A 27686-nucleotide genomic window follows, 5' to 3' on the forward strand; every position below is an offset into this window, starting at 1 on the left:
GATTCGATCCCAGGACCCCAGATTTATGCGCTAAGCTGAAGGCAGACGCTCAACCACTGAGCCACCCAGTGTCCCTAGAACAGCATTTTAAACCCAGATTTTGTTGAAACACTGATTGCTGGGCCTCATTCCCATAATTTCTACCTCAGTCGGCCTCGTGTAGGGCCAGGAAATGGGCATTGCTTGCAAGTTGCCACATGATGCTGATGCTCCAGCAATGCTCCGTTGAGTACTGTTGTCTTAGAATACTTCTCACGTACTTTCTCCTGTGGACAGAGATAGTCTTAAAACCCCAGTAACTGGTGATGGCTGGCCTGGGGCTAGATGTCAATATAAATTCCCTGAACATATGGGGTTGGTCACTTTAGCTTTAAACGTGAACTTAATCTGCACTTTACTCTCATGTAATTGGAAAATCACTGCCAAAAATTAAGTGTGACTGTAAAGGTTCTTGGTGTCCCCTGAATTTTGAGATTTCCATCCCATATCCCTGATCTTTTTATTTGTTTTATTTTATATATTTTTAAAAGATTTTATTTCTTTATTCATGAGAGACACACAGAGAGAGGCAGAGACATAGGTAGAGGGAGAAGCAGGTTCCCTGCGGGGAGCTTGATGCAGGACTCAATCCCAGGACCTCAGGATCATGCCCTGAGCCAAAGCCAGATGCTCAAACACTCAGACACCCAGGCATTGCCCGTCTCCCTGATCTTGCTGTCTGTTTCAGTCTCTGGGACAGCCAGCATGCCTGGCCTCCTGGCTGTGGGCCCTGGTGGATCAGTCACCAGGAAGCTGGTTGCATTGCAAGGACCTCTGGGATCTGGTGGTGTCTGGGAGTGGCTCTGACCAAAACACCTTGGGAGCATCCCTGCACACTGGTTTTTCTCCTTCCTCGTGTTACGTCTCCTCCAATGTCCTGCCTGCCTGCCAGCCTTTTGGATCTTGGTCCACCCAGCATGCTGTCCTCACTGGAAACTGACCTTGGCAGAGGTCATCAAGCAGTCCAAAATTATGCAATAGGGAGCATAGGGGACTAGCATTCCCCAGGGAGATTGACTTTTTTCTGAGTGTTCCTACCTCCTTCCTCATTTTGGAGATAGGTGGGGTCAAAAACCATCCAGTGCTCCAGAGGTGAACTTGGCAATTGTTGCAATAAAGTAGACCCTGCACTTTCGCTGAGGCCTGTAGGCAGCATGGGTGCTCAGGACCCAGAGATCCCTCTTGGAGATGAATCTGAGGAGCCACTTCTGAGGAGTCCATTAGTGATCAAGGTTCACTTGTGCCTGGCAGGCATGTGTCAGGACTGTCCAAGGGAGATTGGGCACAGATAGTTTTACAGGAATCTATTTGAATCCTTAGGTTCCATACGTCCTTCTTCCTAAAACTGATATGAAGAAAACCCAAAAGAAGGTTCTCCTTCACTATCCTCCCCTTCCTCACCCCCCTTCCACCACTCTTCCATGCTCTGATCTTCCCGTGGTGCATTGCCCCAGAGTTTAAGATGTCTGAGGAGCCAAAGGGGCATTTAAAATATCCTAGCTGGAAAACTGAGTGACTAATGACTGGCCAGGGAATCTTGCATATCACATAGTTTTCCATGTTTTCATTTAGACAGAATTGAAGTAGGACTTATTAATCAACTGATCAACTGATAGATCATTGGGAAAAATGGTGATCTTTCAGTACTTGATTTGTGCCATATACCTCTAAGGGAAATTTATAAAATTTGAGTGACCCTGCTATATAACAAAATATTGCACATGCCTATTGACATATCATCTCTGAAAATGAGAAATAGGAATATAATTGGTGATGAGTGAGGCTTTATTCTGGAAATAATTAATATTCATGATATGAACTAATTTCAAGGAAGTCATCTATAGCATTGAGTGGGATTTTCAATAAATATTTATTTTTGTTTATAAATACCCAAATTTATAATATATGTTGTTTAATCAATAGCATTTAATAATTGTAATAATCAAAAGAAAACACATTAACACTTAGAGCCTCATGCTCATAAGACATTTCCCCCCTATTTTTATGTTTTTTTAAAGATTTTATTACTTTGAGAGAGAGAATGAGCTGGAGGAGCAGTGGGAGAGGGAGAAGCAGACTCCCCGCTGAGTAGGGAGCTCACTGCGATGCTCAATCCCAGGACCCTGAGATCATGACCTGAGCCAAAGACAGATGCTTAACTGGCTGAGCTGCGCAGGTACCCCTATTTATATGTATTTTAAAGGAAGCTTACTGAAGCATGGCACAAACAAAGAGGCTCAAGTAGTGAGTGTCCAGCTCAGTGATTGCACTAAGTGAACATCCTTGTAACTACCACACAGATCAAGAAAAAGAATATTTCTAGCACTCTAGGTGTGGGATGGTTGGGTCACAGGGTTTATATATGTTCACCTTCTTTAGACACTGCCAAAATGTTTTTCAAAATGTACCAATCTGCATCCCCACTAGCAGTGTGTGAGGGTTTCAGTTGCTCCTTATCCTTGTCAACGTTTGAAGTTGGCTGTCTTTTTCATATCTACCACCCTGGTGAGTAGTAGGATTATGGCTTTAATCTGCATTTCTTTGGTCGATTAACATGAGCACCTTTTCATGTGTCTAATATGTGATTAGTGAGCATTTGTTTTTTTAAAAAAGATTTTATTTATTTATTCATGAGAGGCAGAGAGAGAGAGAGAGAGAGAGAGGCAGAGACACAGGCAGAGGGAGAAGCAGGCTCCATGCAGGGAGCCTGAGGTGGGACTCGATCCCGGGTCTCCAGGATCGCGCCCTGGGCCAAAGGCAGGCGCCAAACCGCTGCGCCACCCAGGGATCCCCTCTTTTTATTGGTTTCTTAAAGTGTAATGTCAGGTTATTGATTTATTTCTTCTTTTTAAAATGTATATATTTACAGCTCTCAGTTTTTTTGAGCACTATCTTTGCTAGATCTCATAAATTTTTTATGTTGAGATTTTTATTTCATATATTTCATTTCCTTTCTGGTTCTTTTTTGACTCCGTATTTTTAAGAGTGTGGTATTTAATTTCCACATATTTATTTTTCCAGTTTTCCTTCTGTTTTTGACTTACAGCTCTATTCTGTTGTGATCAGAGAAGATATTTTGTGTGATTTCAATCATTTAAAATTTATTGAGACTTTTTTGGGAGGCCTTGTAAATTAAGTTAAATTTAATTTAATTTTTCTAAAATGATGAATATGAGATCTACCTTCTTAAAAATTGTGAAGTGTACAATACATTATTGTTGAATATATGTACAGTGTTGTACAATGGATCTCTAGAACTTACTCATCTTGCTTAACCGAAACTATGCCCATCAATTAGTAATTACCAATTTCCCCCTGGCCCCCAGCCCTGGCCAACCACCATTCCACTCTGATTCTGTAAATTTGACTATTTTAGATACTTCATATAAATGAAATAACATGGTTGTTTTTTTTCTCTGACTGCTTTATTTCATGTAGCAGAATGTCCTCAAGGTTCATCCATATTGTCACATTTTGCAGAATTTCCTTTTTTATGTGGCGTTTCTTTAAAAAATATGGAACAATTCACAAATTTGCATGCTGTCCTTGTGTAGGGGTCATGCTCTTCCCCTCCATAAAGAGCCAGTTTTAGTATATGTACTGTTGAAATGAGCATCCTTCTTTTCTTTAATGCTGAATACTCCATTACATGTATATACCACACTTGTTAAATTCATCTGTCAATGCACATTTAGGTTGTTTCCATATCCTGGCTACTGTGAATAGTACTTCTGTGTACATGGGAGTGCTAATACCTCTTTGAGACACTGACTTCAGTTATTGTGGATAAATACTCAGAAATAAGATTACTAGATCATATGGTAGTTTTATTTTTAACTTTTTGAGAAACCTCCATACTGTTTCCCATAATGACTGCACTATTTTTCATTCCCACCAACAGTATACAAGGGTTCCAAATTCTTTACATCTTTGGCAACACTTGTCTTCTTTTTTAAATAGCCTTCCTGACAAGTGTGATATGGTATCTCATTGTGGTTTTTATTTACAATTTTCTGATGATTAGTAATTTAGATCATTTTTTCATATATATGTTGTTGCATTTGTATGTCTTTTTTGGAGAAATATTTGTTCAAGTTCTTAGCTCATTTTCTACAAAACATTGATGAATGAAATTAAAAAACCAAACGCATGGAAAGATACCCTATGTTCATGGATCAGAAGACTTAATATTGTTCAAATATCTATATTTCCCAAAGCAATCTATAGATTCAGTACAATCCTATCAAAATCCCACTGGCTTTTTAAAAATAGAAATAGAAAAAAAACAATTCTGAAATTCATATGGAACCATAAAAGACAATGAGTAGCCAAGTCAATCATGAGGAAAAAAAGTACAAAGCTGGAGGCATAATTCTTCCTTATTTCAAAATGTGTCACACAGCTACAGTAACCAAAACTATATGGTACTGGCATAAAAGTAGATATGTAGACCAGTGGGACAGAATAGAGAGCCTGGAAATAAATCCATGTATATATGGTCAACTGATTTTTGACAAGGGTGCTATGAATTCACTAGGGGTAAGTGATAGTAGTCTCTTCAACAAATGGTATTGGCAAAACTGGATATCCACATGTAAAAGAATTAAATTGGACCCTTATCTTATACCTTACACAACAATCAAGTCAAAATGTACTCAAGACTTAAATATATGGCTTAAGATAAAACTCCTAGAAGAAAACATATTGAGAAAGCTCCATAATACTGGTCTTGGCAATGATTTCATAGATAATACACTAAAAACACAGGCCACAAAAGCCAAAATAGACAAGTGGGACTATATCAAACTAAAATGTTTCTGCATAGCAAAGGAAACAACAGAGTTAAAAGGAAACCCATAGAATGAGAGAAAAGTGTTTGTGAACCATAATCTGATGAGGGGTTAACATCCAAAATATATAAGGAACTCTTACAACTCAATAGCAAAAAAACCCTAATAACTCAAAAAGTGGGCTATAGACTTGTGGCTTAACATATACTCTATCCTGAGAAGAGTCCATGTGAACATGAAAATGTATGTTCTACATTTTGGGGGTGGAATATACATGTATGTTAGGTCAAGTTGATTTATAGTGTTGTTCAAGTCCTCTATTTCATTATTGATCTGTCTGGGTGTTCTATCCATTACTAAAAGAGAGAAGTGAAATTTTTGACAATTGTAAAACTATTTCTCCCTTTGAATTTGTCAAATATTGTTTCATATATTTGGGGACCCTTGTAAAGTGTGCATATGTCTATAATTGTTATACTAATTCTTGATAAATTGACTCTTTTATCAATATGTAATGCCATTCTTTGCCTCTTATAACATGTTTTGATTAAAGTCTATTTTGCCTAATATTAGCATAAGCACTTCAGGTCTCTTGATTATAGTTCGTATGGAGTATCTTTTCCATCTTTTCACTTTAAACCTATTTATGTCTTTGGGTCTAAAATGAGTGCCTTGTTGGGGTACCTGGGTGACTCAGTCAGTTAAGTGTCTGCCTTTGGCTTAGGTCATGATCCCAGGGTCCTGGGATTGAGTCCCATGTCAGGCTCCTAGCCTGCCTCTCCCTCTGCCCCTCCTCTCCTGCTTGTTCTCTCTCTCTCTCTCAAATAAATAATAAATAAAATCTTAAAAAATAAATATAAAATAAGTGTCCTGTAGACTATGGAAGGATCATGGTTTGTTTTTTAAGCCCATTCTACTAATGCCTTCTTTTTAGTTGGACAGTTTAATACATTTAAATTTAAAGTCAGTACTGAAAAAAATAAAGTCAGTACTGATAAGGAAGGACTTCTGCCATTTTATCATGGTTCTCTATATATCTTATATCATTTTGTTCCTCAATTCCTCCAATACTGCGTTCTTTGGTTTATTTTTTTAAAGATTTTTTTAATTTATTTATTCATGATAGTCACAGAGAGAGAGAGAGAGAGAGGCAGTGACACAGGCAGAGGGAGAAGCAGGCTCCATGCAGGGAGCCCGACGTGGGATTCGATCCTGGGTCTCCAGGATCGCGCCCTGGGCCAAAGGCAGGCGCCAAACCGCTGTGCCACCCAGGGATCCCCGTTCTTTGGTTTATATTTTATTTTTTGCAGGTGCCATTTTAATTGCTTTTTTATTTCCTTTTCTGTTTTTTAAAGTTATTTTCTGGGAAGCCTGAGTGGCTCAGTGGTTGAGTGTCTATCTTAGGCTCAGGGCATGATCCCGGAGACCCAGGATTGGGTCCTGCATCGGACTCCCTGCGTGGAGCCTGCTTCTCCCTCTGCCTGTATCTCTGCCTCTGTGTGTGTGTGTGTCTCTCATGAATAAATAAATTAAATCTTTAAAAAAATTAAAATAAAGTTATTTTCTAGGGGTTTACCCTGGGACTACAATTAACATTTTAAACTTGAACAATGTAGTTAGATAATTTTTTAAAAAAGATTTTATTTATTTATTCATGAGAAACACACAGAGAGAGGTACAGACATACGCAGAGGGAAGAACAGGCTCCCTCAGGGAGCCCAATGTGGGACTCAGTCCCAGGACCCCGGGATCACGCCCTGAGCCAAAGGCAGACACTCAACCACTTAGCTACCCAAGTGCCCCACGAAGCATCTTTCTTGATGGCTTCAGCAAAAGCCATTTTATCATTTGGGTTGGGCTACATGCTGGCTAAAGAGTGAGAAGGGTTTAAGATGATAAAGAGGTATTTTGATTGTTCAGGCCTCTGGTCATTCATTTACTTTTGAGGTTGGAAGAAAGCATATGAGCCCCACCTGTGTCATGTGGGGGTGATAAGGATATTAGGATGGGAAAGATTTGGGTCACCTGAGTGGCTCAGTGGTTGAACATCTGCCTTTGGCTCGGGTCCTGATCCCAAGGTCCTTAGATCGAGTCCTGCATCAAGCTCCCCTCAGGGAGCCTGCTTCTCCCTCTGCCTGTGTCTGCCTCTCTGTGTGTCTGTCATGAGTAAATAAATAAAATCTTTTTTTAAAAAAAGAGTTGACCACGGAGGAATGCTTTTGGAGCACAAAGGACATATTTAAAGCAAACTTGGGGGATCCCTGGGTGGCGCAGCGGTTTGGCGCCTGCCTTTGGCCCAGGGCGCGATCCTGGAGACCCGGGATCGAATCCCATATCGGGCTCCCGGTGCATGGAGCCTGCTTCTCCCTCTGCCTGTGTCTCTGCCTCTCTCTCTCTGTGACTATCATAAAATAAAAATAAAATTTAATAAAAAAATTAAAAAATAAAGCAAACTTGGAAGAAAGAAAGTGTTTATAAGACATGATGATTCTTCAATTGAGTTTCAGAGGGTGGTGAAAAGGAGTTTACTAGGTTTTATAAAAGGGAGACATTTAGAAAAAAAGAATAGTTCTTGGATGAGGCTAGATTTTCAAAATAGTATGTTAAGAAGTTTGATATATCTAGAAGTTAGATACACCTGTGGCTAAGTGGACAAAGATGAGGCTAGAGAAGTAGGCAGAGGCCAGATCAGGAAGTCTCTTGTTGTGTCCTAAACTAAGTCATTGGAACTTCATACTGAAAGCATTGGAGCTCCTGAAGAATTTTCAAAAAAGAATGTTTTCATAACTTCACCCTGTTCTACTCTGAAAAGCAGTGTACAGGATGGGTTGGAAGGGGCCAGACAGAGGTAAGCAAGTTAAGAGACTCGAGTAGAGACATGCTCTTTGTCCAACATCATGGTCATCAAAATACCAACTCTCTCCCATCCTTTTTTTAAAGGATTTTATTTATTTATTCATGAGACACACACACACACACACACACAGAGAGAGAGAGAGAGAGAGAGAGAGAGAGAGAGAGACATGGGCAGAGGGAGAATCAGGCTCCCTGTGGGAAACTGGATGCGGGACTCAATCTCAGGGCCCCGGGATCACATCCTGAGCCAAAGGCGATGCTCAACCACCGAGCCACCCAGGCGTCCCCGTGGTCAACTCTTGAACAACACGTTTTATAAGATGTTTGATAGTTTAATGTCTGCCTCCATTTTATTGTGTGTTCTCTCTCTCTGTTTTGTTTTTGTTGTTGTTGTTTGTTTTTTTCTTTGTTTTTTGAGAGAGAGAGAGAGCAGGGTAGGGAAAGAGGAGGAGAGAGAAGGAGACTTTTTAATTTTTTTCATCTTTTTAAAATAACTTTATTTTTTTATTGGTGTTCAATTTGCCAACATATAGAATAACACCCAGTGCTCATCTCATCAAGTGCCCCCCTCAATGCCCGTCACCCAGTCACCTCCACCCCCGCCCACCTCCCTTTCTACCTAGCTTGTTTCCCAGAGTTAGGAGAGGAGACTTTTTTTTAAATTTTATTTTATTTATGATAGTCAGAGAGAGAGAGAGAGAGAGAGAGAGAGAGGCAGAGACACAGGCAGAGGGAGAAGCAGGCTCCATGCACCGGGAGCCTGACGTGGGATTCGATCCCGGGTCTCCAGGATCGCGCCCTGGGCTAAAGGCAGGCGCCAAACCGCTGCGCCACCCAGGGATCCCAGGAGACTTTTTTAAAAAGCATTTATTTATTTTAGAGAGAGAGTGAGCAAACGGGGGAGGAGAAGAGGGCAAGGGGAAACAGATTTTCTGCTGAGCATGGAGCCTGAGGTGGGGCTCAGATCCCATGACCCTGAGTCATGACCTGACCCCAAACCAAGAGGCTCAACTGACTGAGCCACCCAGTCGCCCTGGAGAGAGAAAATATTTTTTAAAAGATTTAATTTATTTATTCATGAGAGATACAGAGAGAGAGGCAGAGACACAGGCAGAGAAAAAAGCAGGCCCCATACTGGAAGCCCCATGCGGAACTCAATCCCGGGATTCCGGGATCATGCCCTCAGTCAAAGACAGACGCTCAACCACTGAGCCACCCAGGCGTCCCTGGAGAGAGAAAATCTTAAGGAGGTTCTACATGCAGTGTGGAGGCCTGATCTCATGATCCTGAGATTATGACTTGAGCCAAAATTAAAAGTTGGTCACTTAACTGACTGAGACACTCAGGCATCCCTGTGTGCTCTTTTATAATGAGCAAATGTATTCTATTCAGTGTTTTCATCACCTGGTACATAGTAGAAAGCCAGAAAATGCTTTAAAGAGCTAAAACGCCCAGCACTTGCCAGGCCCCCCACCATTAAACCCTAAAAAACAAATTGTACCTTTTTTGCTTTCAAAATTCTTTGTGGAGGGATCCCTGGGTGGCGCAGTGGTTTGGCGCCTGCCTTTGTCCCAGGGCGCGATCCTGGAGACCCGGGATCGAATCCCACGTTGGGCTCCCGGTGCATGGAGCCTGCTTCTCCCTCTGCCTGTGTCTCTGCCTCTCTCTCTCTCTCTCTCTGTATGACTATCATAAATAAATAATAAAAAAAATTAAAAAATGAAGTGCAAAAGTTTAAAAAAATTCTTTGTGGATACCAGCACTATTTTAGTTTTATGAAACTTTCTGTTTGTTTCTACCTAATTCAAGGTGGATGATTCATACATGGCTGTACTACTGATGTACTTAAGAAGCTGAATTCCACTGATTATTCGTTTGGTGGCTCCCTTCAGTCTGTTCTGAGGCCCCAAGATGGCAAGGATCACATTTGATACATTGGTCCACAGCCAAGCCTGACTTATTGAATGTTTGCCAGGTAAACACACACCTCCATGTTTTCCCAAGTAAGCTCTCAATTATTTATAATTAGGCTGTAAATGTTTTCTTTTCTGTCATATACCATGTCTCCTTTTAGTCTCCTTAAAGCCCTAATTTCACATTTTTCCTCTTACTCTGCAACTATTTTTGTGTTCTCCATGTAGCCAATAGGAGGTGAGTCGTATTCTTGCCCCTACTTCCTCTGAATCTAAATGAGAGGCAGAGACAGCTAAATGGGAGTCAGACACCAAGAGTCCTGATGCAAGAAAGTCATGGCCTCTCCATGTCTATCCAATGCAAGTAAGGACAACACAGACCTGCAGGCCTAGTGTAGGAGCTCTGGGAAGCCAGACCAGTATCAATTCGGTATGTAGCTATGACGTCATGAATCTCATGGAAACTTTCTGTTGTTGAAGCCCCCTGGTCTGGGACTGCTATGGCAGTCCTCACAAATCAATATACATGAGTATGTTAGGAAGCATTTGTATTCATTTCTTCCACTGAAGTGCTAAGGTGTGGTGTGACCAGTTGGAAAGGATGCTAGAATAAGAGTCTGAGGTCAGACGACTGGGTGTCCATGCTTTCTGTTGACCTGCAAGTCCTGGAGCAAGTCACATTTCTCTAATGAGCCTTGGTTTCTGCCTCTCTGAGGTAATTTTACTTGCTTCATTTACTTTACTGACTGGATTCTAGGATCACATTTATAGCTATGAAATCACACTATAATTACGAATCAGCTTACTCATATCCGAGGTTATTATTCCCACCATTCTCATTATGGGGTCGAGGAATTTGCCTTCTCACCTACTTTCCAATTGTGCCAAGTGTAAGAAGGGAGCACAGGCTCTGTGATTTTCCTTCTTACTAAGAAGCAGAGGGCAACGAGAAAGAGGGGAGAGGAAGGTGCAAACTGGAACCAGTGATGTTCAGTTTGCTTTTCTCATAATTTGACCTCATTTGGATTAATTTTTCAGAGAAAACTCTCCCCACAGAAACCAACAATCTGGGACATCCATCTGTGTAAGGAAAGGATCAGTCTGTGAAGAGTATCTATTGAGTACCTACTGTGTGTACCAGGCACTACATTACAGGGCAAGCAAAGCACACAGGCCTTTGACTTTACAAAGTGTACTGTGCAATGGAGAAGAAAGAACTACTGAATAATTACAGACATAGAATTTAACTAATTGTGAATTTCCAACTGCACAAACATTTCTGGAGGATTGCAGTGTATCTCCTTGGGACTCATCTGGGTTCTGTTACAGTGCTGGCTAGGGAGGGACAGAGACGCCCATCATCCAGTCATGGCTACAGATGGACTTGGGAGAAGCAAAACGGAGGTGAGTTAGTTCCTTCTCTAAATGGGCAATGATTCAGAAGGGCTGGCTAGCATTTTATTTTCCTGGTATGATTTTTCAGGTTGCAGTGACGTTTACATATTAACGGTCCTGAAAGAAAAGATGAGGCCAGAATTGCTGAGCCTTGCCTGATGAAGCCTAGGACACAGAAAGTGCTTAGTAGCCAAGAGCAGGATTGGTGACCTGGAAGTGCAACGTGGTTCAGGTGCCGAAGGATGGCCCTGCCTCTCAGGAGGAGGCGGAGAGTGCTCTGCAGGCAGTTGGGAAGGCAACACCAAAGGACGTGGGCTGCACGTGTGCACATGCACGCACACACATGCATGCACGTGCAGTTATTCTTCTCTTTTTTGCACATCTTATTAGGAGGATCAAGGCTGTGAAACTTTGTTTGATGCCTGTTTCTTCGCAGTTCCTAAAACCAGCCCATCCTTTAGGAAGACAGAAAAGAAAACCATTCTGCTAGGACCGCACAGTTCAGGAAGGTATGATGGTGAATTTTAGGTTACAGCATGCCTGGGCAATGGGGTGAACAGGCATTTAGCCAAACATTCCTTTGGATGTGTCTGAGGGCAGTTTTGGTTGAGATTAACATTTGAATCCGTAGAGGGAGTAAAGCACCTGGCCTTCTCCAATGTGGGTGGGCCTGGCCCAAGCAGTTGAAGCCAACATAGACCAAAAGGCCATGTAAGAGGGAATTTCTGCCTGACTCCCTAAGCTTGGACAATTGGTCTGCTCTTTCCTGTGGACTGGAACTTATATCTTTGGTTCTCTTGGGTCTCCAGCTTGCTGACTGCAGATTTTGGGATTTCTCAGCCTCCATCATCTTGTTAGATGATTTCTATAATACATACATATGTATATACATACAAACATACATATCAATTCAACCATTATATCATCAGATCAATCCTTTGCAAAATAATTATGCCTTTCCCCACCTTTGAAACAGATAAAAACAAAAGAGTTTATAGAGAGAATGTTAACAACTCTGGCCAATTATTTATACATATAATATCATAAACCAAATATTAACAAACTGTGTAATTCTATCACATTTTCTCTGAAATGTCATCCATCATAATAAAAATCCTGATTTCAGGTATGTTTTGTGAGGGGGAGAAAAGGTCAATTCATATCAGGATGAATCTTTCATCTTTCAATGGGAAAAAGCCCTCCCCTCTCCCCCAAAGTCCAGGGCAATGATACAGGAGTTGTATTTTATAAAGAAGTAAAAAAAAAAAAAGATATATTCCCAGCTAAAAGTGAGATAACTCTCTCCATGAACCAATAGAGGATCCCAGACAGAAGAAAAAGGGAAAAATTAAAATTAAAAAAAGAAGAAGAAAAAGAAGGGAGTGGAAACCATACACAGCCTGTTAGGCTTCATGGCCAAAAGTAAATTGAATGACCAGAAATGCACATCCAGAGCTAGGGGTGGGAGACAGGGTAGGTCACCCACAGGAGGGGGAGGAGGGAGGAAAGGCAGAAGCTGTAACAAGTTTTCTGTTGTTTCCCCTGCTGAAGACAAACAGTTCTTTTCCAGGGGTATGCATGCTTGCCCCAGATTCAATCCTTAACATAGGCCTCTCACTTATGGCCAAGTTTTTGTGATTCAGAAATGGAAGACTTTGACCTCCTCCAGAAGACTCACTGTTTCTTTCCCTCTCTCTCTCCCTTTCTCTCCCCTTCCTTCCCTCTTTCTTTTCCCCAGCTTTATTGAGAGCTAATGGACATATAACACTGTATACATTTAAGGTGTACAAAGGTGATTTGCTATGAGTACATATTTTGACATGATTATCACAATATTGTTAGCACCTCCATTACCTCACATAGTTACCTTATTCTTTGTGGTGAGAATATTTAAAATTTACTCTCTCAACAGTTTTCAAGTATGCATAATAGGGTATTATTAACTAGAGACATCCTTAACTAATTATATAACTGGAATGTTGTCCTTGTTGACCAGTATCCCCCCCACTTCCTGAAACCCCAGCCCCCAGGAAACACGATTGTTTGTATGAGTTTGCCTTTTTTAGATTCCAAATATAAGAGATCATACAGTATTCTGAGCAGTCCATTATTTCTCATATTTTCAGGTCTCTCCTGTCTTACAAAACAAAAAAGCTCAAAAACACAAATTTGAGCGCAACAATGGACCAACTCCCCAGGAGCACTTATTAGAATGCCCATATTAGGGGCACCTGTGGGTTGAGGTCTGCCTTTGTCTCAGGTCTTGATCCCAGGGTCCTGGGATATAGTTCTGCATCAGGCTCCATGCAGGGAGACTGCCTCTCCCTCTGCCTATGTCTCTGCCCCCCTCTCTCTCTCTCTGTCTTTCATGAATAAATAAATAAAATATTTAAAAATAAAAATAAAATGCCCTTATTGGAGCCCAAGCTAGAGCCAATGCCTGAGGGCGTCTGGGTGTGGTGAAGAAATCTAAATTTAAGAAGTCCTAAGTTTGGGGATCCCTGGGTGGCGCAGCGGTTTGGCGCCTGCCTTTGGCCCAGGGCGCGATCCTGGAGACCCGGGATCGAATCCCACGTCAGGCTCCCGGTGCATGGAGCCTGCTTCTCCCTCTGCCTGTGTCTTTGCCTCTCTCTCTCTCTCTCTCTCTCTGCGACTATCATAAATAAATAAAAATTAAAAAAAAAAGAAGTCCTAAGTTTAAAAAACTCTTGCAAGAACTTCCTCCTCCCCTCCTGTCGGCACAGGGGAAGGTAGAGAGTGCTGGGCCCCGGTTAAGGAGACAGTGGGGCCTCCACCCTGGCCTGTGCCTCTCTGCTTCCAGGCCACCAGATGAGCTGGCACATGGGGGAGAACCCCGCTGGTCACGCCCTGGTGCCATGAGGAGGACTCCCCCACTCTGCCTTAGTGGCTTCCATCAGGAGGCCGCCTGGCTACTACCCCCCTGGCCCCCTGCAGCACCGTACTCAGTGCCAGAGAACCTGGAGGCCCTAAGTTCTGGAGCCAGAGGCATGGACTCCCTGATGGGAATGGCAGGGTTCCCTTGGGTGGCTCAGATCACACAGCAACTGCCCGGGGTAGACACAGGTAGAAGAGACAGCACAGGGCCACTGTGCATCCCTGGGCCTGGGAAAGGAACCAGAGGCGGGTCCCTCTGTGTCCCTGGGAGCAGGAATGCAAGGGGCAGTGCAAAGAAGGTCCCTGTGCCTCACCAGACACAGGAAAGGAATGAAATGCAGGTCCTTGTGTGTCACCGGGCGCGGAAAGGAAAAGGGTGGCCCATGGTGGGCCCTGTGTGTCCTAGAGATGCTAGCCTAGGGAGCTGGGCCCCTTTTATCCCCCAAGGCCACGGGACCTGGTAACCTCCAGCCCTGGCCTGGGCTTTAGCGCGAGTTGCAGGGACCCATGAGGTGCCTTTGTCCTTGCAAGGAGCTCAGGGAAAAGTGATTGGCGGCATGCCCCAGTCAGGCCTCTGGGGCGCCAGGGAAAGTTGTTCGCCCCGACGCAGTACCTACCTGAGCCACCAGAGGGCATGGACGCGAGCGACCGAGCTCTAGTCCTGCTAGGCTATTTCAAAAGGTCACCTCCAGACAACCCTGCGGCGGCCTGTGGACAGAAAAAAGGCACGGGGATGAAGGAGGGGCGGCAGGAGCGTGGAAAGAGGACACGCGGCCTGCCTCTGTCCCGCCGGACTCCCTTCCGCTGTTCCCCGCGACCCGGGCCAGGCCTTTCCGAGGTTGTCTGGGGCGAGTAGTGCCCTTCATCGGGGCGCTGGGACATGCTGCTGGGGCCATTCCCGCGCCTGCGCTGGCACCCCCGCCAGCACCCTCGCCCCGCCCCGGGCAGCCGACTTGTCACTGGCTTTTAGACGCGTCCCCCTCGCCTTTCCGCCTTTCCCCGAGTGCCTGCTTTGTACAGAGCCTTGTTATCCTAGGGCTAAGTGAGTGCGGGCTGTCTCAGGCGGCTTTGGGGAGAAAGAGTGGGGTGCAGTGGGGTTGCCCTGAGGGAGAGCAGATGGAGGGACAGCTGGAGGATCAGGGCCCTGGTGAACGTGCTGGAGGGTTGGGGCCCCTGTGGGGAGGGCAGCCAGCTTTGAGGTCCAGCAGTCAGGGAGGGTCCACAGCCCAAGGCGGCCACTTCTTGGACGCTTTGCAAGCACGAGGAGCAATCACCTTGCAGGAGTACTTCCTCTAGGCCAGGGTAGGCAACTGGTTCCATGCACTTTCGATCGCAGCAGGAAAATTGAGGCAGCTGATGAATGGTACAAGGAGAGACACCAGCTGTCCTTTCAGAAACATTCCTGGGGACGCGGGCGTGGCGCGTGCGGGCGGGGTGCCTGGGTGGCCAGTTGGTTGAGCTTGGGATTCTTGGTTTCAGCTCAGGTCCTAAACTCAGGGTCCTGAGGTCAGGCTCCCACTCAGCCGGGAGTGAGCTTGACAGTCTCTCCCTCCCTCTCCCTCTGCCACCCCGCCCTCCCTCAAGGACAGAAATCATTCTTTGTAAAAAGAAACTTGCCCAGGGATGGGATGGGAACAGTGTCATTTTCCATGATTGGCCAGGAAGAGCCATGAGTCGTTTTCTGCTTCACCCGGTCCATGGAAGAGGCCGGGTACCTCAGGGGTGTGAGCAAAGAGAGGGAGACCATGTGGAGGACGGGTGGCTGGGATACAGGTCTTGACCCCTGTGCAGACATGCACTTGACCACCTCTGTGTCCACCAGCGTTGCCATAGATGTTGCACTAAGAACCTTTGGATGTTGGTACACATGAGCATTGAAAGGGCTATCCATTCTAGCCCCGTCACCATAACCCTCTGGCACATTCTGTGTGACCTGGGACAAGTTATTCAGTGCTCCTGAGCCACAAAACTCAGGCCCCTCCTCTGTACCCAGGGCATGATACTAGCCCCCATCTCCTAGCTTTGGGTGAAGGCCAGGGGACCTGACCTATGCAGGAGGCTTAGAGCAGCACCTGGACACAGCAGGAGGAATGTGATCGGTGTCCTTTGTTCTTCACGCAGCCCAGGTGGCCGGTGGCCCGCCCTGTAGTGGTGTATTTTTTTCCCCAAGGAAGCCCCGCATGCCCTAGCAGGAGGCCGGTCATGCTGATGCTGGCTGAAGGACGCACCCCTTGAGTGGAGAGGAATGAAGGCTCGTGGATTTGCAGCCTTTGGAGGCATGGCTGCAGCTAAGATGCCCATGGCTGAAGGTGACCAAGGGTCACTCAGAGCCACCTGGACCTTCAGGGTTGCTCAGCAGAGGTGTGAGTGCTGCCCCCCACTTCTTCTGTGGCCCATATATGTATATGGAAACAGAAGACAGCCCACGGTAGGCTGGCAGCGGGGTCTCACACTGGTACTTGTGTGGTGGGTTCTCCTTAAGTCAAGTATCCTTAGCATGCTGAAATTCTAGAGCCCAGCTGCTGGAAAGAACATTTTACACTGATGGCCAGGGAGCACTGGAAATGTAGCTAGCACCAGAATTGGTATTTTCATCACTCGGGACTTAAATGTCTGTGTGTCTCTAGTGGCTCCCCATAGGACGACAGCACAGTTCTCGAGGGTCTGTGGATGGGCTGGGACATTTTATGTATCATTTGGAACTTAGATGCAGAATGGGACTTGTATGTGTATTTTTCTAAGAAGTGAATCCATGGCCTTGCCATCAGCTTCTTAAAACCATAGAAAGGCCAGGGGCTGCTGCACCAGGGCTGTAGTGGAAAGTCAGCAAGGTAGGGAAGGTGAGAATGGTCTCTGGTAACCACTGGTGTTCCTTCTTTCTGATTTTGGCCTCTCCTCAGCTGTGGGTGCCTCCACCCCATGCCTACAAAAAGAAACAGATCAGAATCTGAGACTGGAGGCCCCAGAGCCACTGTATCCCACCAGAAGGGGGATGGCCATGGCTCTGGGTTGTGCGATCCAGGCCTCCCTGAAAATGGGCTTTGTGTTTCAATACTATGATGCCCACTGTGAAGCCTTCTGCCAGCGCTTCAGGCAGTGAAGTGCCCCAGCCGCCCCTCCCCCTCAGGCTTTCAAGGGACTCTGGAAGCTTTGCTGCCAGTGGTGAGGCCCAGCACGCACTCCAAGGACCAGCTCCTGGAGCTGCTAGTGTTGTTGCAGTTCAAAACCATCCTGCCAACGGAGACAAGGACCCGGGAGATGCCACTGGGGCTGCAGAACACAGGAAGAGTTGTAGCGGTGAGAGACGACTTCTGCACAGAAGCTGAGCCAGTGGAGCAGCGGGTGAGCATTGCCTTTGGTGTCTTGGTGACGAAACCCCGCTAAGGAGTAGAGGCATCCGGCTCTGGGTCAGATGTTTGTCTCCATGTCCTCTTGGACCCCGGGATCCTGGGGAGGTCCTTTCCATCTCTGGATCAGTATATGGCTCACTTCTCTGGGTATCAGACCCAGTCCCTTCCTACAACAAAGACTTTGTAGTGCCCCCTTAAATACATGGAAATGAAATTCATAGGTTGGGGACATACCCACATTCATCCTCCAGTAACATCAATATTGTGTGGTAGGCTGTGCCGGCCAGATCTGGCCACAGCCTGTGTTTGTATACCTGGGAGCTGTAGCAGTTTTAACCTGTTAAAGGGTTGCTTTTTAATTTTTAAGGTTTATTTATTTATTTGGGAGAGAGAATGAGCACTAGGGGGAGGAGCTGAGGGAGAGGGTATCTCAGGCAGACTCCTGGCTGAGCGTAGAGCCTGATGGGGGACTCCAACTCACCACCCTGAGATAAGAACCTGAACCAAAACCAAGAGTCAGATGCTTAACTGACTGCAACAGCCATGTGACCAAAGGGTTGCTTTATTTTATTATTTTTTAGGGTTGCTTTATAGAACAAGTTAGGAGGATAGTAGGGGACAGACTGATGTGACCCACGAAGCCTAAAATATTTCCTATCTGGCTCCTTATAGGAACATGTTGCCAACATGAGTCAAGTGGAGCCCAGAAAGGATATAAAGGAAAGCGAACATAGTTTGTCATAATCGAATAAGCATATGAACACACACGCTGGGGCTTGACTGCACCGGAAAATCTCATGAGGTTGTCATGTGCCCCCATCCCATCTATGTACAGTCTCACTATGAAGGCAACAGTCACCAACACTGCTGATGGTGTAATTTTCCGAAGGGGCATCCCATGTTAGCAAATCTAAACAATAAGTGAGAGTAGTTGTTTAGTTTCCAAAGTAGGGCTTTCCTAGAAGATTCAAGTCATGCCACAATATGCAAAAAATGTTTTGTGCTTATATGAGCTGCAGGATAAGGTCTTGAGAGGATCTTTTACGTTTAGCGACAATGCTGAGTTTACTGAGACCCCACGTTTCTGGTGGTACCAACTGGGATGAGGTGGTGGATTCCTCTCCTCCATATAGTCTGTTCCAGTTGTGATTGTCTGACAAGGCTTCTCAAATTTCTAGTGCAGGCTAGGTCCACATGGTTAAGGTGCTAAGGTTCTTGAATAAAAAGTGTTACAAACATATAATTTTAAAAAATATTTTAGTTTTTTAAATTTTAGGGTGATAGAGCATGAGCAGGGCTAAGGGCAGAGGGAGAGAAAGAATCTCAAGCCAACTCAGAGCTGAGTGCAGAGTCCTATGCGGGGCTCAATATCACGACCCTGATATCACAAAATGAGCATAATCAAAGTCAGATGTTCCACTGACTGAGCCACCCAGACATCCTAAATATATTGATAATTTTAAAGATTTACCTCCATCTGTGTCTTTAATACCCAAGACAAGAATAGATGCTGACAGAGGAAGCTGGGGGGGTGCTTTCCCTCCCCTGCATGTCCCCAAAAGCTCTGTTGCATTCCTTCCTGGGTTCCTGTATGCTGAATCTCCCTGATCTGAAGGTGCATCTGATCTCATTTCCCACACATGCGTGTATTTGAAGCCAAGTGGACAAGTCCTGTGGCTGTAGCCGGTAGTAGGACGGAGGCCACAGTTAACTTGTTCACCTTTGTATCCTGACACCCTGGTCCAGAGTCTGGGACTGAGAGGGGATCTGAGGGGGCCCGGGTCAGGCATCACAGTGTTGGTGGGCTCCCATGAAAACTGAGAGGGTGTGCTGGGGTGGACAGCGGTCCTGCTCTGAAGCATTCATCTCATGGCCACGCCCTGGGCTCAGGGCCGAAGGGCCTTCCTGCCATGTGGTCATCAGAAGACCCCACAGGGAGGAGAAAGTATTGTCATGTCCACTTTACAGACCAGTCAGGGAGACACAACCAGGGGAAAGTGGGCACCTGGCTAGTGTCACCCGGATCTGGAGGCCCAGTAGCCATTCCCTGCCATGTGTGCTCCTGCTTCAGCCTCTGGGGCAGCTCCTCCCACAAGATGAGTGCAGGGGGACTCTGAGGCCAATTTTCAAAGGGTCTCCTCTGTGGTCAGTGCTGTCCTCCCAGCTGGGCCCGGCCTTCCTGGTGCCGTGATCACATGTCAGTTGATAAGGTATGCTAGTGAGTTTGCATTACAGGGCCATCCAGTTGTTAGTGTTTCTCTTTGTGGGCATGTAGAAAGAGTGAATACTCTGTAGAGCATAGGCTATCACTGATTGGTTCATTCCAAAATTCTTCCTGATTCCCTTTCATGTGCCAGGCACTGTTGTAGTCACTGATTCTTAGTCTTGAAACAAAAGGACAAAATTCCTGCCCTGATGGAACTTGCCTTCTGTTAATGCTCACTTGGCTTACTGAGCCATGGAGACACAGGAGAGAAAAGGGGTAAGTGGGGCCAGTGTTGGCTCTGGGTCCCCATGAATGTCGTCATGCTAAAGTGGCAGCACACCTGCGGTCACACAGGGAAGCCCACTGTTGGACTGGACAGATACAGAGACTGTGGATTCTCCCACTGGGTTGATGTGGGGAACATGCTTTTGAGACTGCCGGGAGCATGGCTCTGGTCTCCCAGAATGGATGATGTCATGGCACTAGAACCAGAGACCAGGAAAGATCTGTCTGGGCTGTGTTAGAAACAAGCTTTTAATAAGTTACATGAAAACCCACAACATGGAACCCCAATTTTCTGGGGCTCCAATGTTCTGTGGTGGAGTTTCCGAACTGATGTGCTGGGAATGAGTAGCAGATGTGCTGATGTACAGATCCCTCTCCACTCACTTAGGGTTCACTGCACTGAAGGAAAGGAAGTAAAACGGTCCTCTTGAGCATGGGTTGCAAGGTATGGCCCTTGGGCCCATGCTGCACTGCTGCCCAAGATAATTCTTAAACAATGACATTTCAGTAACATACCTGGAACCTAATCTATGTCTACAGTGGTGACTCTACTGTCCTCCTCATCATCACTGTGATTGTCGTGTCAATACAGGGACTTTGAGGTCTCTCGTCATGACTGGTTTCATCCATTATTATTTGTATTCCTAATTGCACTCAGTTCATTCCTCTGCTGAGGCTGCTCGCATGCGGCTTGAATGGTACATATCCCTGGTACCTGGGCTTTCTCAGCACCAACAGCCCTTCTTTGTCATGTTCAATGTGTAGTTCTTTGGTTTGTTTTGTTGGAAGTTTGGAAGGACTTCAAACACATGGAGGTTAAGGACCATCTTGCTAAAAGATGAAAGGGTCAACCAGGAAGTGAAGGAAGAAATAAAAAGACTCATGGAAACTAATGAGAATGAAGATACAACCATTAAAAATCTTTGGGATGCAGTAAAAGCAGTCCTGAGGGGTAAATACATTGCAATACAAGCATCCATCCAAAAACTGGAAAGAACTCAAATACACAAGCTAACCTTACACCTAAAGGAGCTAGAGAAAAAAACAGCAAATATATCCTACACCCAGCAGAAGAAGAGAGTTAATAAAGATTCGAGCAGAACTCAAGGAAATCGAGACCAGAAGAACTGTGGAACAGATCAGCAAAACGAGGAGCTGGTTCTTTGAAAGAATTAATAAGATAGATAAACCATTAGCCAGCCTTATTAAAAAGAAGAGAGAGAAGACTCAAATTAATAAAATCATGAATGAGAAAGGAGAGATAACTACCAAAACCAAGGAAATACAAACGATTTAAAAAACATATTATGAACAGCTATACGCCAATAAATTAGGCAGTCTAGAAGAAATGGATGCATTTCTGGAAAGCCACAAGTTACCAAAACTGGAACACGAAGAAATAGAAAACCTGAACAGGCCAATAACCAGGGAGGAAATGGAAGCAGTCATCAAAAACCTCCCAAGACACAAAAGTCCAGGACCAGATGGCTTCCCTGGGGAATTCTATCAAACGTTTAAAGAAGAAACCATACCTATTCTACTAAAGCTGTTTGGAAAGATAGAAAGAGATGGAATACTTCCAAATTCATTCTATGAGGCCAGGATCACCTTAATTCCAAAACCAGACAAAGACCCCACCAAAAAGGAGAATTATAGACCAATATCCCTGATGAACACAGATGCAAAAATTCTCAACAAGATACTAGCCAATCGGATCCAACAATACATTAAGAAAATTATTCACCATGACCAAGTGGGATTTATCCCTGGGACACAAGGCTGGTTCAACACTCGTAAAGCAATTAACGTAATAGATCATATCAACAAGAGAAAACACAAGAACCATATGATCCTCTCAATAGATGCAGAGAAAGCATTTGACAAAAGACAGCATCCATTCCTGATCAAAACTCTTCAGAGTATAGGAATAGAGGGAATATTCCTCAGCATCTTAAAAGCCATCTACGAAAAGCCCACAGCAAATAACATTCTCAATGGGGAAACACTGAGAGCCTTTCCCCTAAGATCAGGAACACGACAGGGATGTCTCCTCTCACCACTGCTATTCCACATAGTACTGGAAGTCCTAGCCTCAGCAATCAGACAACAAAAAGACATTAAAGGCATTCGAATTGGCAAAGAAGAAGTCAAACTCTCCCTCTTCGCCGATGACATGATACTCTACATAGAAAACCCAAAAGACTCCACCCCAAGATTGCTAGAACTCATACAGCAATTTGGTAGCGTGGCAGGATACAAAATCAATGCCCAGAATTCAGTGGCATTTCTAAACACTAACAATGAGACTGAAGAAAGAGAAATTAAGGAGTCAATCCCATTTAAAATTGCACCCAAAAGCATAAGATACCTAGGAATAAACCTAACCAAAGAGGTAAAGGATCTATACCCTAAAAACTATAGAACACTTCTGAAAGAAATTGAGGAAGACACAAAGAGATGGAAAAATATTCCATGCTCCTGGATTTGCAGAATTAATATTGTGAAAATGTCAATGTTACCCAGGGCAATTTACACATTTAATGCACTCCCGATCAAAATACCATGGACTTTCTTCAGAGAGTTAGAACAAATTATTTTTTAAGATTTGTGTGGAATCACAAAGGCCCTGAATACCCAGGAGAGTTTTAAAAAAGAAAACCATATCTGGGGGCATCACAATGCAAGATTTCAGGTTGTACTACAAAGCTGTGGTCATCAAGACAGTGTCGTACTGGCACAAAAACAGACACATAGATCAATGGAACAGAATAGAGAATCCAGAAGTGGACCCTCAACTTTATGGTCAACTAATATTCGACAGAGCAGGAAAGACTATCCACTGGAAGAAAGACAGTCTCTTCAATAAATGGTGCTGAGAAAATTGGACATCCACATGCAGAAGAATGAAACTAGACCACTCTCTTGCACCATACACAAAGATAAACTCAGAATGGATGAAAGATCTAAATGTGAGACAAGATTCTATCAAAATCCTAGAGGAGAACACAGGCAACACCCTTTTTTGAACTCGGCCACAGTAACTTCTTGCAAGATACATCCACGAAGGCAAAAGAAACAAAAGCAAAAATGAACTATTGGGACTTCATCAAGATAAGAAGCTTTTGCACAGCAAAGGATACAGTCAACAAAACTAAAAGACAACCTACAGAATGGGAGAAGATATTTGCAAGTGACATATCAGATAAAGGGCTAGTTTCCAAGATCTATAAAGAACTTAGTAAACTCAACAGCAAAGAAACAAACAATCCAATCATGAAATGGGCAAAAGACATGAACAGAAATCTCACAGAGGGAGACATAGACATGGCCAACACGCACATGAGAAAATGTTCTGCATCACTTGCCATCATGGAAATACAAATCAAAACCATAATGAGATACCACCTCACACCAGTGAGAATGGGGAAAATTACCAAGGCAGGAAACCACAAATATTGGAGAGGATGAGGAGAAAAGGGAAACCTCTTACACTGTTGGTGGGAAGGAGAACTGGTGCAGCCACTCTGGAAAACTGTGTGGAGGTTCCTCAAAGAGTTAAAAATAGACCTTCCCTATGACCCAGCAATTGCACTGTTGGGGATTTACCCCAAAGATACAGATGCAATGAAATGCCGGGACACCTGCACCCCGATGTTTCTAGCAGCCATGTCCACAGTAGCCAAACTGTGGAAGGAGCCTCGGTGTCCGAAAGATGAATGGATAAAGAAGCTGTGGTCTATGTATACAAAGGAATATTACTCAGCCATTAGAAACGACAAATACCCACCATTTGCTTCAACGTGGATGGAACTGGAGGGTATTATGCTGAGTGAAGTAAGTCAATCGGAGAAGGACAAACATATGTTCTCATTCATTTGTGGAATATTAATAATAGTGAACGGGAATAGAAGGGAAGGGAGAAGAAATGGGTAGGAAATATCAGAAAGGGAGACAGAACATAAAGACTTCTAACTCTGGGAAAAGAACTGGGGGTGGTGGAAGGGGAGGAGCGCGGGGGGTGGGGGTGAATGGGTGACAGGCACTGAGGGGGGCACTTGTCGGGATGAGCACTGGGTGTTATTCTGTATGTTGGCAAATTGAACACCAATAAAAAATAAATTTATTATTTAAAAAAGTAAAGGAAATAAAATCCTTTAAATAAATAGTTTTAGGGCAACTGGATGGCCCAGTTGGTTAAGCATCTGCCTTCGACTCAAATCATGAACTGGGGTCCTGTGATTTTTTCCTTGTTTTTTTGTATATATTTGTTTTTTTAAAAAGATTTATTGGGCAGCCCGCATGGCTAAGTGGTTTAGCGCCGCCTTCAGCCCAGGGCGTGATCCTGGAGACCTGGATCAAGTCCCGCATCAGGCTCCCTGTATGGAGCCTGCTTCTACCTCTGCCTGTGTCTCTACCTCTCTCTCTCTTTGTGTCTCTCATGAATAAATAAATAAAAGATTTTTGTGTCCTCTTTGTGTCTCTCATGAATAAATAAATCATGAATAAATAAATAAAAGATTTATTTATTTACTCATGAGAGTGTGTACAGAGAGAGAGAGAGAGAGAGAGAGAGAGAGGGAGGGAGGGAGAGACACAGGCAGAGGGAGAAGCAGGCTTCATGCAGGAATCCCCACGTGGGACTCGATCCTGGGACTCCAGGACAATGCCCTGGGCAAAAGGCAAGCGCCAAACTGCTGAGCCATCCAGGGATCCATGTATATATTTCCTTCTTGAAGTATGATTTGCTAACATATAGCTTAACACCCAGTGCTCATCCCGTCAAGTGCCCCCCCATCAGTGCCCATCACCCAGTCACTCCAACCCCCCCACCTTCCTTTCCACCACCCCTTGTTCGTTTCCCAGAGTTAGGGGTCTCTCGTTTTATGTCACCCTCACTGATAGTTCCCACTCATTTTCTCTCCTTTCCCCTTTATTCCCTTTCACTATTTTTTATATTCCCCAAATGAATGAGATCATATAATGTTTGTCCTTCTCTGATTGACTTACTTCACTCACCATAATACCCTCTAGGTTCATCCACGTTGAAGCAAATGGTGGGTATTTGTCATTTCTAATGCCTGATTAATATTCCATTGTATATATAGACCACATCTTCTTTATCCATTCATCTTTTGATGGACATTGACACTCCTTCCACAGTTTGACTATTGTGGACATTGCTGCTATAAACATCGGGGTCCAGGTGTCCTGTCGTTTCACTGCATCTGTATCTTTGGGGTAAATTCCCAGGAGTGCAATTGCTGGATCATAGGCAAGGTCTATTTTTAACGTTTTGAGAAACCTCCACACAGTTTTCCAGAGTGGCTGCACCAGTTCACATTCCCACCAACAGTGCAAGAGGGTTCCCATTTCTCCACATCCTCTCCAACATTTATTGTTTCCTGTCTTCTTAATTTTCCCCATTCTCACTGGTGTGAGGTGGTATCTCATTGTGGTTTTGATTTGTATTTCCCTGATGGCCAGTGATGCGGAGCATTTTCTCATGTGCTTGTTGGCCATGTCTATATCTTCCTCTGTGAATTTTCTGTTCATGTCTTTTGCCTATTTCCTGGTTGGATTGTTTGTTTCTTTGCTGTTGAGTTTACTAAGTTCTTTATAGATCTTGGAAACTAGCCCTTTATCTGATAGGTCATTTGCAAATGTCTTCTCCCATTCTGTAGGTTGTCTTTTAGTTTTGTTGACTGTAACCTTTTCTGTGCAAAAGCTTCTTATCTTGATGAACTCCCAATAATTCACTTTTGCTTTTGTTTCCCTTGCCTTCATAGATGTATCTTGTAAGAAGTTGCTGTGGCCAAGTTCAAAAAGGGTGTTGCCTCTGTTCTCCTCTAGGAGTTTGATGGATTCTTGTCTCACATTTAGATCTTTCATCCATTTTGAGTTTATCTTTGGGTCTGGTGTAAGAGAATGGTCTAGTTTCATTCTTCTACACGTGGCTGTCCAATTTTCTCAGCACCATTTATTGAAGAGACTGTCCTTTTTCCAGTGGATAGTCTTTCCTGCTCTGTCGAATGTTAGTTGACCAAACAGTTGAGGGCCCATTTCTGGATTCTCTATTCTGTTCCATTGACCTAGGTGTCTGTTTTTGTGCCAGTACGACACTGTCTTGATGACCACAGCTTTGTAGTACAACCTGAAATCTTGCATTGTGATGCCCCCAGATATGGTTTTCTTTTTTAAAACTCTCCTGGGTATTCAGGGCCTTTGTGATTCCACACAAATCTTAAAAAATAATTTGTTCTAACTCTCTGAAGAAAGTCCATGGTATTTTGATCGGGAGTGCATTAAATGTGTAAATTGCCCTGGGTAACATTGACATTTTCACAATATTAATTCTGCAAATCCAGGAGCATGGAATATTTTTCCATCTCTTTGTGTCTTCCTCAATTTCTTTCAGAAGTGTTCTATAGTTTTTAGGGTATAGATCCTTTACCTCTTTGGTTAGGTTTATTCCTAGGTATCTTATGCTTTTGGGTGCAATTTTAAATGGGATTGACTCCTTAATTTCTCTTTCTTCAGTCTCATTGTTAGTGTTTAGAAATGCCACTGAATTCTGGGCATTGATTTTGTATCCTGCCACGCTACCAAATTGCTGTATGAGTTCTAGCAATCTTGGGGTGGAGTCTTTTGGGTTTTCTATGTAGAGTATCATGTCATCGGCGAAGAGGGAGAGTTTGACTTCTTCTTTGCCAATTCGAATGCCTTTAATGTCTTTTTGTTGTCTGATTGCTGAGGCTAGGACTTCCAGTACTATGTGGAATAGCAGTGGTGAGAGGGGACATTCCTGTCGTGTTCCTGATCTTAGGGGAAAGGCTCTCAGTGTTTCCCCATTGAGAATGTTATTTGCTGTGGGCTTTTCGTAGATGGCTTTTAAGATGCTGAGGAATATTCCCTCTATCCCTACACTCTGAAGAGTTTTGATCAGGAATGGATGCTGTCTTTTGTCAAATGCTTTCTCTGCATCTATTGAGAGGATCATATGGTTCTTGTGTTTTCTCTTGTTGATATGATCTATTACGTTAATTGCTTTACGAGTGTTGAACCAGCCTTACTTCCCGGGGATAAATCCCACTTGGTCATGGTGAGTAATCTTCTTAATGTACTATTGGATCCGATTGGCTAGTATCTTGTTGAGAATTTTTGCATCTGTGTTCATCAGGGATATTGGTCTATAATTCTCCTTTTTGGTGGGGTCTTTGTCTGCTTTTGGAATTAAGGTGATGGTGGCCTCATAGAACGAGTTTGGAAGTATTCCATCCCTTTCTATGTTTTGGAACAGCTTTAGTAGAATAGGTATGGTTTCTTCTTTAAACGTTTGATAGAATTCCCCAGGGAAGCCATCTGGCCCTGGACTTTTGTGTCTTGGGAGGTTTTTGATGAATGCTTCAATTTCCTCCCTGGTTATTGGCCTGTTCAGGTTTTCTATTTCTTCCTCTTCCAGTTTTGCTGGTTTGTGTTTTTCCAGAAATGCGTCCATTTCTTCTATATTGCCTAATTTATTGGCATATAGCTGCTCATAATATGTTTCAAAAATCGGTGGTGTTTCCTGGGTATTGGTTGTGACTCTCCTTTTTCATTTGTGATTTTATTAATTAGAGTCTTTTCTCTTTTGTTTTTAATAAGGCTGGCTAATGGCTTATCTATCTTATTATTTCTTTCAAGGAACCAACTCCTGGTTTTGTTGATCTGTTCTACAGTTCTTCTGGTCTCTATTTCATTGCGTTCTGCTCGAATCTCTATTAACTTCTTCTGCTTAGTGTAGGTTTTTTTTGTGTGTGTGTGTGTAGGTTTTATTTGCTGCACTTCTCCAGTTCTTTTTGGTGCAAGGTTAGCTTGTGTATTTGAGTTTTTTCCAATTTTGTGAGGGATGCTTGTATTGTCATGTATTTCTCTCTAAGGACTGCTTTTGCTGTATCCCAAAGATTTTGAATTGTTGTAT

General features: G+C 43.9%; 1 protein-coding gene and 1 non-coding gene across 9 annotated transcripts in view; one reads left to right on the top strand and one right to left on the bottom strand.

Annotated features, from left to right (window-relative positions):
- The window catches only part of ZNF75D (zinc finger protein 75D), a 67038-nt gene that overhangs the window by 16605 nt on the left and 22747 nt on the right, over positions 1-27686 (top strand). For 2 of the 8 annotated variants that reach the window (XM_055337767.1, XM_055337772.1), the window contains exons 6-8: positions 2058-2215; positions 9495-11502; positions 13120-17230. In XM_055337767.1, coding sequence (XP_055193742.1) covers positions 2058-2131 — 74 coding nt within the window. In that variant the 3' untranslated portion in view covers positions 2132-2215; positions 9495-11502; positions 13120-17230. Of the gene's footprint in view, positions 1-2057; positions 2698-9494; positions 11503-13119; positions 17231-27686 lie in introns of those variants that run through there. The other 6 variants (XM_055337770.1, XM_055337771.1, XM_055337768.1 and 3 more) reach the window with 6 other exon arrangements.
- Positions 3549-3655, bottom strand: LOC129518963 (U6 spliceosomal RNA). The gene has a single exon (XR_008666296.1). It is a non-coding gene; the product is annotated as a U6 spliceosomal RNA (small nuclear RNA).

The sequence above is a fragment of the Nyctereutes procyonoides genome, unplaced genomic scaffold, assembly GCF_905146905.1.
Source record: "Nyctereutes procyonoides isolate TBG_1078 unplaced genomic scaffold, NYPRO_anot_genome, whole genome shotgun sequence".
NCBI lineage: Eukaryota > Metazoa > Chordata > Mammalia > Carnivora > Canidae > Nyctereutes > Nyctereutes procyonoides.